We start from the raw sequence: 12478 nt of genomic DNA on the forward strand, positions 1-12478 counted from the left end.
GTGGAGGCCAGGTCATCTGATGCAGCACTCCATCACTCTCCTTCTTGGTCAAATATTCCTTACACAGCCTGGAAGTGTGTTTTGGGTCATTGTCCTGTGAAAAACAAATGATAGTCCCACTAAGCGCAAACCAGATGGGATGGCGTATCGCTGCAGATTCCGCGTTAGCCATGCTGGTTAAGTGTGCCTTGAATTCTAAATAAATCACTGACAGTGTCTCCCGCAAAGCACCATCACACCTCCTCCTCCATGCTTCATGGGGAACCACACATGTGGAGATCATCTGTTCACCTACTCTGCATCTCACAAAGACACGACGGTTAAAACCAAAAATCTCAAATTTGGACTCATCAGACCAAAGGACAAGTTTCAACCAGTATAATGTCCATTGCTCGTGTTCCTTGGCCCAAGCAAGTCTCTCTTATTATTGGTGTCCTTTAGTAGGGTTTCTTTGCAGCAATTCGAATCAAATCAAATTGTATGGTCACAAACACATGTTTAGCAGATGTTATTGTGAGTAGCGAAAAGGTGTTCTTGCTCTGACAAGTGCAGTAATATCTAACAATGTCACAACATATACCCAATACCACACAATCTAAGTAAAGGACTGGAATTATGAATATATAAAATATATGACGAGGAATGTCAGAGCGGTATAGACTAAGATACCGTATATACATATGAGATGAGTAATGCAAAACATGTAAACATTAAAGTGACTAGTGTCTATTTTAAAAGTGGCCAGTGATTCCAAGTCTATTTAGATAGGCAGCAGCCTCTAATGTGCTAGTGATGGCTATAACAGTCTGATGGCCTTGAATAGAAGCTGTTTTCAGTCTCTCGTCCCAGCTTTGATGCACCTGTACTGACCTCGCCTTCTGTATGATAGTGGGGTGAACAGGTAGTGGCTCGGTGGTTGCCTGTCCTTGATTATCTTTCTGCCTTTGCCTATACCAGGCGGTGATACAGCCCAACAGGATGCTCGTGTTTTGAGGTTTAACGGAGGAGTGCACTAACGGGCTTCGAACAGGCTGTCGGGGAGCTGATTTAAACTGGCACTCCGGGCACTCTTCCACAATGCCGAGCCACTTCAGCCTGAATTTCTGTGCCAGTAAAACCTCTTACAATTCCGGTCTCGGGTTTATCGAACCAAGGTGTCACCTAAATGTGCCATGAGATCAGATCCAATTACTGTCCTCCGGTACTGGGTGGGGACCAACAACTGTTTTTCAACCCACATCACCCCTATTTTTTGAGACTCGGTTATACCAAACCCATATTTTCATAAATGAAGTGAGGGAAAACTATTAGGCCTCATCCCATTTCATTTATTGGAGTTACCATCGACGGACCTGCACGGTCTGCTCTGGCTTGCTGCAGGTTGGATCCTGGTTTTTGGGCCGTCCCGAAATTAGTCAAGGACCCTGCCAGGTCTGCTGCGTTCTAGATCGTTCATCCTCTGGACTTCAGATCGACCCCAGCCCGCTCATACCGGGCTGTTCATTGTCAACGAGGTTTGCCACTCATCCTCATTCCTCCCCTAACTAGCACCCGTGAGGTTGGCCCCTGGGAGACCTCTTTTCTTGGCTTTGATTGAAGGCCCCATGCTTACCTTTCCTGCTTGTCAGGGTTGTTGGCTTCATCAAAATATGCCATTTTTGGCCTAACTTCAAAGTTAGGAAAGTATCTACCAATATTACATCATATGGCATCTATTGGACCACGCCGACCTCACAATCCAGCCAGGACCGTGCCCTCTGTTTGTATGCTCACTAAGGCTGTGGGCTACAGACAGGTAAATCCCCATGAAATGCATGTAACACTGATATTCCTGACTTGTATCCAGGTTTATGAGTGCCCTAGGTTTGCAACGACCCAGTTGCAACTGCCGGAATCCAGCCCAGCTGCTTCAACCCTCTTTCCCTTCAACCGTCATCCTGCACATAGTTTGTTAATTGATCTTTCAAGTACCCAGTGGTACAACAGGACATGCATACCCACATATCATCTTCTTTTGCCACGAGTTACATTGATTGGTTCTCCTTAAATAGGCAGTAACTTCCTCTGCTGTTTCCTGAAGTCCATGATCATCTCCTTTGTATTGTTGACGTTGAGTGAGTTTTTTTCCTGGTACCACACTCCCAGAGCCCTCACCTCCTCCCTGTAGGCTGTCATTGTTGGTGATCAAGACTACTACTGTTGTGTCATCTGCAAACTTGATGATTGAGTTGACTGCGTGGCCATGCACGCCTCCATGGGTGAACAGGGAGTACAGGAGGGGGCTGAGCACGCACCCTTGTGGGGCCCCAGTATTGAGGATCCGCGAAGTAGAGGTGTTGTTTCCTACCTTCACCACCTGGGGGCGGCCCGTCAGGAAGTCCAGGACCCAGTTGCACAGGGCGGGGTTCAGACCCAGGGCCTCGAACTTAATGATGATGAGCTTGGAGGGTACTATGGTGTTGAATGCTGAGCTATAGTCAATGAACAGCATTCTTATGTAGGTATTCCTCTTGTCCAGATGGGATAGGGCAGTGTGCAATGCAATGGTGATTGCATCGTCTGTGGATCTATTGGGGTGGTAAACAAATTCAAGTGGGTCTAGGGTGACAGGTAAGGTAGAGGTGATATGATACTTGACTAGTCTCTCAAAGCACTTCTTGATGAAAGGAGTGAGTGCCAAAGGGCGATAGTCATTTTGTTCAGTTACCTTTGTGTCATGAAGTTGGCCTGGGGGTAGGTTTATGACAGTCATAAATACCTCTTTCCCCCTTTTTTCCTCTCCCTACTATACTGATGTGACATGAGAAAACCCCTTGGTTAACATAGAGATTCTGGGAACATCAGAAGTTGGGGGGAAATTAACTATATTCTGGTAATCCGACCAACTGAACATATGCGGTGGTACTTAAGGTATATTATGTCAGTTCGGTTGCCCTCTGACACATTCTCATCAATGATAGAATGACATAAACTCTACTGTGGAAAGTCTAAACATCAGAGGTATCGGATTCACATGGAATTGTTGTTTAATTCAAATGTTTGAATATGAAATTATTTGTGAAGAGATGAAATGTCATTTTAGCTTCCAAATGAGAGATTTGGGTTTTCATAAGTTTGGGCCTCTGCTCAACCAGTGGCCCGCCCCTGTGAAGAGACATGGGTTACAAACTTTGGCTTACAAACAGACACACCCCTCTCCCTCCACTATATAAAGCCATTGACAAAAATATAACCTTCTGTTCCGAGGAGATGAGGGTGACGATCCCATGTCAGAATGGTTCAGATAATAACTACAGAACTAAGCCAACATCAGCATGAACTTTGGTTGTGAATGGTATGAACTTTGAACTCGTATTCACTACAGAAGTGATACCTCCTAGCCGTTGAGTTAGCAACAGCTGCTATAAACGCAGGTTAGGAAGGACAGTCAGAGTATCCCGTCTACTACACAACGATGTTACTACAACGTATCCAGTGACCACCAGAGACATTCTTCAAAGGACAGAGGACTCGGTTTGGCAACACGGTCTTCCATCTACCACCAACCTACTGAAGCGCAGCGCAGAGTAAGTATTTATTGCATTTTCCTTTTCCAAATGGGCGGTAATTTAGAATGCATAAGATACTGTATTTACGATAGCACAGCTTTGCCTCTGTTCCAGTCTCCCGCTCTTTCACTAAATCCCAGCCCCCTTTCCTTTGTGTAACAAGCTGTCATATCTGTTCCGCCCGCTAGGGACGTTTTCCTTTATGACGGCAATTTGTAATCAAGTTATGATTTAATTGTGTATGTGTGATTATGTGTGATTAGTTAGGTATTTAGTAAATAAATAATTAAACCCAATTTTGTATTGCTGATTCAACTTGTTAGCCAGGATTCTTGCAGATAACCAAGAATTTACAACTTTCAGAATATGAGACTGAAGAAAGATGACGATGTTGACTGCTATTGATGTAAAATATTGCTAAATCTTTAAGAGTTTATTCGGAAGATAACGGCTCTATAAATATTATTTCGTGGTGCCCGACTCTCTAGTTAATTACATGTACCCGATTAGCTCAATCAGGTGTTATTAATTACGGAGAAAGTATTTTATAGGATAGCATGTCATAGCAATTAATCTGGCATAGGCAAAGACACGACATTTGCCTTCTTGGGTACAGGAACAATGGGGGCCATTCTTGAACCATGTGGGTACAGCAGACTGGGATAGGGAGAGATTGAAAATGTCCGTAAACATGCTCTGAGGACGCGGCTAGGGATGCCGTCTGGGCCGGCAGCCTTGCGAGGGTTAACACGCTTAAATGAGGGAATAAGAGGGAATTACTACACTGTTTGTATACTGCCATATTCCCAGTTACCTTGCCATGGTTAAATGCGATGGTTCGTACTTTCAGTTTTGCGCGAATGCTACCATCTATCCAGGTTTCTGGTTAGGGGAGATTTTAATAGTCACAGTGGGTACAACATCTCCTATACACTTCCTGATAAACTCAGTCACCGTATCAGTATAATCGTCAATGTTATTATTGGAGTCTACCAGGGAACATGTCCCAGTCCGCGTGATCAAAACAATCTTGAAGCGTGGATTCCGATTGTTCAGACCAGCGTTGAATAGTCCTTAGCACGGGTAGCAGTGGTCAAGTGTTTTAGCAGCGTGAGTACTACAGTCAATGTGTTGATAGAACTTCGGCAGCCTTTCCTCAAATTTACTTTGTTAAAATCCCCAGCTACAATAAATGCGGTCTCAGGATATGTGGTTTCCAGTTTGCATAAAGTCCAGTGAAGTTCTTTGAGGGCCATCGTGGTATCGGCTTGAGGGTGGATATACACGGCTGTCACTATAACCGAAGAGAATTCTCTTGGGGGATAATACGGTCGGCATTTGATTGTGAGGTATTCTAGGTCGGGTGAACAAAAGGACTTCCTGTATGTTATCAACATCCCACCATGAGTCATTAATCATGAAACATACACCCCCGTCCTTCTTCTTCCCAGAGAAATATTTATTTCTGTCTGCGCGATGAACTGAGAACCCAACTGGCTGGACGTACTCAGACAGTTTATCCCAAGAGAGCCATGTTTTGTGAAACAGAGTATGTTACCATCCCTGATGTCTCTCTGGAAAGAAATCCTCGACCTAAGCTTGTCAACTTTATTATCCAGAGACTGAACATTAGCGAGTAATATACTCGGAAGCGGTGGGTGGTGTGCGCGCCTAGTCAATGAACAGCATTGGGCTAATAATGTAAGAAATAATACATAAAACAATTATAATACTGCAGAGTTTCCTAAGAGCTAGAAGCACGGCAGCCCTTTGTCGGCACCATTTTCACAGAGTGAAGTCCTGATTCACGCAGTCTCCTCTGAACGGTTGATGTTGAGATGTGTCTGTTACTTGAACTCTGTGATGCATTTATTTGGGCTGCAATCTGAGGTGCATTTAACTTTAATGAGCCTATCCTTTTGCAGCAGAGGTAACTCTGGGTCTTCCTTTCCTGTGGCGGTCCTCATGAGAGCCAGTTTCATCATAGCACTTGATGGTTTTTGCGACTGCACTTGAAGTAACTTTCAAAGTTCTTGAAATGTTCCGGATTGACTGACCTTCATGTCTTAAAGATGGACTATCGTTTCTCTTTGCTTATTTGAGCTGTTCTTGTCATGTACTTGGTCTTTGACCAAATAGGGCGATCTTCTGTATACCAATACCTTGTCACAAATGCGTTAAGAAATTCCATAAATGTACTTTTAACAAAGAACACCTGTTAATTGAAATGCATTCCAGGTGACTACCTCATTAAGTTGGTTGAGAGAATGCTAAGTGTGCAAAGCTGTCATCAAGGCAAAGGGTGGCTACTTTGAAGAATCTCAAATATAAAGTATATTTAGATTTGTTGAACACTTTTTTGGTTACTACATGATTCCATATGTGTCATTTCATAGTGTTGATGTCTTCACTATTATTCTACAATGTGGCAACACACACACACAGACCAATGATGAAAGAGGTACTAACAGTGGCATAGTGCTGGTGGTCACATTCATACAACTGTATGTAGTGCGTTGCGGGGGCCAGGGAGTGGTTACACGGTGTCTCTGGATTGTTGTGGAGATCGATGAAGTAGAAGATGAGGGCCAGGAGAGAAACCAAAATGGCCACCAGTGTCACCACCATACACACACCCAGCTGGAGGGACGGAGGGAGAGAAAAATAGAGAGAGGGAGGAAGAGATAGGGGTGGGAGTCAGGGGCTAGACCTCAATTGACCATCATGTACATTTTTATAATGTAGGGTGTGTGTGTGTGTGTGTGTGTGTGTGTGTGTNNNNTGTGTGTGTGTGTGTGTGTGTGTGTGTGTGTGTGTGTGTGTGTGACTACCTGTGATAAAGTGAAAATCTGAGGCCCGCACCCGACCCACAAATAAATAAATGTGCTGTAGGCTAGAGTCAGAGATGGTGGAATTTTCTTTTGACAGGGGGTGCAGGAATTTTTTTGTGCCTAATTTGGATATGTTTCTGCTTATAATTTTGGTAGGCTATTTGTGAGTCAACTTGTCTATAATTGGATACATGCAGCTTCTCTTCTGTCATTTATATGTAAACGAAATAAACCCTTGCTCACCAGAATCAGTTTGACCGGTTGTAAGGAAATTGAAAGCTGTGAATATGACCCAACATGTTTCTGATAAGATTTCATATTTATGTTTTATGTCAGCTTTTGTGGTTGAAATACTATCAGCTTTTATGACACTGATAGATCGCTGCTCTATAGACGGTCCCTAACTGTGCATTCACATTCTCTCAAGATTCTGAAATTAATCAATCATATTTCTCTACTTCCTGTTCCTGAGTCAAAATGTACATTTGGTGTATCATTTTACTGAAGAAATGCTTAATTCTGCAGGAGTTAATATTAAGACTACGTGAGAGGTTACAGACCTACAGTTAGTGTCCAGATTTCACTTTCTATTAAACCGATCTGAACAGTAGGCTACAGTTCCCTTGACGTGTCATAGGCCTATTTGAAGTCCCCATCTTGTGACTGTTGTATAGCACCTCACAATCATCACACATAACACAGCCGCACTGCTATCATCCTCTTTTACCACTTCACCAAATATTTCCCAAACATTACTTTTCTGGCCCTCCCTTCTCTATATTTTCAACTCTATATTTTGCAGCTTTTCTTTTATTTAATTAAACTCCGCTATTGTCCTTTTTGCCTCAGTGGTTCGATGTGTGTTCCCAAAAACGTTTGGCGTGTAGGCTTTTTGGCGGGCGTAAAGTTAGGCCTTAAAGTTTAGGCTTTCGCAACTAATGCCAAAACATGAAAGCAAAACCTCAATGTAGTCTATAGGCCTATATATAAATTGCACAACAATGATACATTTATAGATTTTTAAAAGTATTCTTTTCTCTTTATTCAACCCGACTGCCACCTACCCGCCCTTCGTTTGCATAATATTTTTTCATTTGCATAATATTTCATAACTCTAAGCTAATGATTTATATATAAACACTAGATGACAGGGGGCGCTGTTTTGAAGACACAGTGCTTCCATCTTGGCACTCCAACACCGTTGTAAAAAAAATATTTTGGAAGCTATAGAAATGCATAAATATGTCTTATTGTCTTATTGTTAATCTAACTGCAGTTTCCATTTTACAGTAGCTATTACAGCGAAAGAAATACCATGCTATTGTTTGAGGATAGTGCACAACAACAAAATGCTTTTGTCATGGCAACTGGTTTGATACATTCCCCTCTGAAGGTAAGTAATATACTTACATTCAGTAATCTTGCTCTGATTTGGATTACTGAGGGTCCCAGAGATAAAATGTAGCGTAGTTTTGTTTGATAAAATCAATTTTCATATTCAAATGTAGGAAGTTGAGTTCTACAGTTTGACCCCCCTGCGGTCTCTGGCTCCACACCCACCCCGTCCAGCCATTCTGTAGGGAAGCTAATGATCCATCATGTATGACATTCCTGGGAGTGTGTAAACGTACATTTTTTATTACCATACCATTTTTTGTATGCTCTCTATAGTTGTGTAAGGTGATGTTAGGCTCCCGTGTGGCGCAGTGGTCTAAGGCATTGCATCTCAGTGCTAGAGGCGTCATTACAGTCCCTGGTTCGATTCTGGGCTGTATCACACCCGGAAGTGATCGGGAGTCCCATAGGGCGGCGCACAATTGGCCCAGTGTCGTCCGGGTTAGGGGTCATTGTAAAATAAGAATTTGTTCTTATACGACTTGCCTAGTTAAATAAAGKTTGAATGTACTTGAACATTTATAAATTAACCAATTCTGCACATTTGGTCAAACTCCTGGCAGACTTGATACAAAATATTGTGTAGTGATATAATTCTTCACTGGATCAGTCTGAAACTTTGCACACACACTGCTGCCATCTTGTCGACAAAATCTAAATTACACCTAGAATCCTACATCACTGTCTGGCCTTTCAATTGCGTTTCTAAAATGATGGTATTTTTGGGGGGGATGCATGTTTTCTTAATTTCTATTATATTTTACCAGATGTAATGTAATTCTCCTACATTAATTTCCCATTTCCACAAACTTCAAAGTGTTTCCTTTCAAATGGTATCAAGAATATGCATATCCTTGCTTCAGGTCCTGAGCTACAGGCAGTTGAAAAAAGGTTCCGATCCTTATGAGGTTTTAAACAAAAACCCAACAAAAATGCCATTAATTTCCCCCATAGGCTTTGTCCAATGAACCATGGCGGAGTTAGTGCCAACAAAAAGACGCCATTACTATTTATCTCTATGGAGGACTGCTTTTCTAAGAAGGCCAATATGGCCAACCTGTGGCTTCAAAGCCTCTCATTGGCCAATAAATAGCATCAGCATTCCAGAGTTTATATACATCATTGCCCTAAACCTGGACGCCCCGCAGATATAACCGTGGGGATTGCATGTGATGAGTCACCCAGCGCATCACTAGTGTGAGTGTGTGTACGCGAGCATGCCATGTGGTGGTATTCACACTCACCAATTTCATACTGCTCTGTTTCTCCATCACTATGGCAACGACTCCTGCTGCTATGAACTAGACACAGCAGATATAAACAACTCCCAATTGTCAATCAAATGTCATAACCGATGGTTAAAAGAATGAGTGGATTATCTGATAAAACAATAATGAAATTGGATGGCAACACTTTAAAAAACACCTGGTAATCACAATAACAAATTTGATAGAATAACTTATGTAACCACCCCAAAATGTAATTCACTATCATCCAAAAATCATTCAGTACAGGGAGTGAGTATGAGTGAAGGTTACTAGGTTACCGAGAGGCCGCTCCACCAGGGCACCCCAAAGGTCACGACCTCTGTGAACTCAGTGGAGAGGAGGGGGATGGAGTAGGACATCACCATCACGCCAATCATTACTTGGGACACCTGACACACACAGATAGATATATAGATAGACGAACATACACAATCACACACACAGATAGATATATAGATAGACGAACATACATAATCACACACACAGAGACTGATGCAAGCGTGCACACACACACAGGCCGGTTACCACTTTGTGGGACCTGCTGATGTAAAAAGGGTTTTATAATATGATTGACTTATTGACACAAACACATTAGGTTCCAGGCGTTCACCACAAACCAATGTCTGACAGTCTGACATCTTTGTAGAGACAGTAAATATAATGAGTCATGTACAAATACATATTTGATTCAAACATAATGTGAAGAGAAAAAAAACTGGACACTAAATGCAATAATAACCTCCCCCTATTGTAGCATCTCCATCTATAAAAAAGTAACATAGTCTTTGACATCAGACGCTCACCCCCAATGCCTTCGGCTCGCCTTTCTGGATGCTCTCGCGCAGAGCCTGCCGTCTGTCGGTCAGTTTATCTGCGTTGATGTCCGTCGTCACGCTCACTGACAGGTCCCTTGAGACCGACACAGCCATCGTCCCGCTCTGGAGTTCTTTGGCACTGGAGGTCAAGGAAAATGACAATACGCAATATGTGTTCAAATGTTAGGCTATCGACTTGACCAATATTTGTCATTAATGAAAAAAAATCATGATTTTAGTTAATGTTTAAAACAAATCAGTTTGGCAATACAAGTGCGCATTTAAGTTGCTATTCCATGGTAAAATTAAATGGGATAGTTAGAAAGCGGGCTAAACAACCTACCTTTATTTAAAATATTATTAACTAGACAACAATAGTGAAACCTTCAGGGTGGACCGTTATACAATCTAAAAGCCTATTAGGATAATCGACGCATCTTACCTTTTCCTTTCAGATACAAAATCACTTTAGTTTGCCTAATTCCACAAACACAATTTCTTGTTGCCTAATTCACGAATAATAAAAATTGATTTCGCAACATAGCCAGTCCGAGACCGTTCCTTTAACTTTTTGTGTCTCCGCCCGTTCTTGGCACGAACGAAACCTGAGTAGGATTAGCTTACTTTCACTGGTGCGAAGCCTCCACCCCTAGCCCACTGTCACCCCCTCGTCTTGGGAGACAGTGACACAATAGTCAATATAAACATTCGTAGCAACCGTTTTATTGTGACAGCCTGGACCTACACGGTCATTTTGCAACAAAAAAGGGACCGTGAGCATACAACAGGGATGTTTTCATCAAGGTAAGTCATTTTTTTAAATAGCTGATGAATTTACGTAAATGGTGGATGAAGTTGCGCTGATCTTCAGGGGGAATCGACAGAATATGGCAGTTTAGCCCTATTGATGTGTAGGCAACAGAACAAGATTATTGAGAAATAAGAAAGGTAAATAGGCGTTATACATTTGTTCTTAACTGACTTGTATCTTTAAATAAAGGTTTAATAAAATGTAGGCAAATTAAATAAATAAAAAACAATCTTTCTATTATGGCGGATATTTGTGCATGGTGTTCTTCACAACCCCCCCCCCATGAACGTCATGTTGCGTCAATACAGTTCAGACCAGTCGGCTAGACCATGTTAATGTCGCGTAGTTCATTGCTATTTCCCCTGTTTTGTTTACTTTCCTCTCCCCTCTGCTCTTATTTCGTTTGCTTGGCCTGAACAAGCAAAACTTTCCCCACTTCGAATCCAGTTAAGCGCAGAGTGCATGCAGTGAGGTCTGTGTTTGAAGAGCGTTCTACGCTCTAGAATAATGTTTGGTGTCGCTGGTCTGGAAATTAAATGTTCCCATGCCCCCATCCATATCTTGATTTCATAGTAATACAATCTCCCTCCCCGCCCCTTCCCTCCCCAAGCGCACATCTGTTTTTCATCCAGAGGCAACGTTCCACTATATCCAATGGGGACTAGGCCTACTCTGACATGTGGTTTTCATTCTCTCTCGGACTCCCTCACCCCCCCCCCCCCCTCCCTGCCTCCTTCCCTCTCTCCTTCCTCTCCTTCCCTAGCTCTTCATTCTCTCTCCTTCTCTCTCCCCCTGTCTCAATCTCTCTGGCTCTCGCTCTCTCTTCCAGTCATTCACACCACTCATTAATTACCACAATCCAAATCAATGCTAGGTCAAATGCACCTAGCTCCTCTTGCAGTTTCAGCTCAGATTCCAAGAACACAGGATGAGATGTTACTATCCTTTGTGCAAGCACTTCCAAGAGTTCATGAACAGTGAGACTGGTTAAATTTGGGGAGCGCATCGTCAGTAGTGTACCTTTGGTTCCTAGGGTGTTTCGGCCTTTCACACTATACACCCTCCCCAAAGGCGGCCAGCGACAGGGTGATCAATCCTACGCTTGCGTCCCATTCCCAATTAGTCATAGGAGTTGCCTTGTTGTTGATAGCCAACATCCCATGGGACTATGCATGGCAGGAGCGTCTTCCTCCCTGAGTCAAGCATTGTTGACCGCATACCTCCTGGCCCTCTCACTTCGGGGCCCAGCTGGGGTCTTTCCTCTTCATCCAGAGCCATTGACTGCTGCCTTCTGCCGCCTCTAATACAGCTTTGATTGCCGAACGCTGGCTCTGGCCCTTAATTCCCAGGTCTCTAAGCAGTCTGGTTGTAGATATTGCCACAAAACCTCTGCAGCCCACCTCCACTGGTCGGACTTCTGTGTTCCAGCCATGATGCCGTGCTTCGGCAGCTAGATCGGCATAGCGCAGATTTTTTCGCTCATAAGCCTCATCTACTGAGTCCTCCCAGTGTACTGTGAGCTCAATGATGAAGACCTTCTTGAGCGAACGGGACAAGAGCACCATGTCAGGTCTTAGGGTGGTGGTTGCGATCTCCGGAGGAAACACAAGTTGCCGCCCAATGTCAGCTAGCATTTTCCAGTCGCGGGCCAAGCGTAGCTGGTCTCGCTCTAATGGTGTAGAGCCGCTCTTCGGTGGTTTAGCCCCTTCGCGGACAAAGGTCGTCCGTAAGGGGTGTGATGCTGCTGGGGGTGGTAGGGAGTTGGTGGCAGCTCGCTTGTCCTCCAGGGCGGACGCAAGGTTTTTAAGGA

At 43.3% G+C, this 12478-nt stretch overlaps 1 protein-coding gene across 1 annotated transcript in view; it reads right to left on the reverse strand.

Annotated features, from left to right (window-relative positions):
• Window positions 1-10488, reverse strand: part of LOC112068280 (membrane-spanning 4-domains subfamily A member 12-like) — a 13421-nt gene extending 2933 nt beyond the window's left edge. Inside the window, exons 1-5 of the mRNA XM_024135377.2 lie at window positions 10300-10488; window positions 9846-9996; window positions 9321-9431; window positions 9019-9075; window positions 6018-6188 (exon numbers count right to left, since the gene is read on the reverse strand). Of these exons, the coding sequence (XP_023991145.1) occupies window positions 6018-6188; window positions 9019-9075; window positions 9321-9431; window positions 9846-9971 (465 nt within the window). The 5' untranslated portion in view covers window positions 9972-9996; window positions 10300-10488. The remainder of the gene's footprint in view (window positions 1-6017; window positions 6189-9018; window positions 9076-9320; window positions 9432-9845; window positions 9997-10299) is intronic.
• Window positions 10489-12478: the final 1990 nt, after the last annotated feature.

Source organism: Salvelinus sp. IW2-2015, unplaced genomic scaffold (assembly GCF_002910315.2).
Source record: "Salvelinus sp. IW2-2015 unplaced genomic scaffold, ASM291031v2 Un_scaffold356, whole genome shotgun sequence".
NCBI classification, from domain to species: domain Eukaryota; kingdom Metazoa; phylum Chordata; class Actinopteri; order Salmoniformes; family Salmonidae; genus Salvelinus; species Salvelinus sp. IW2-2015.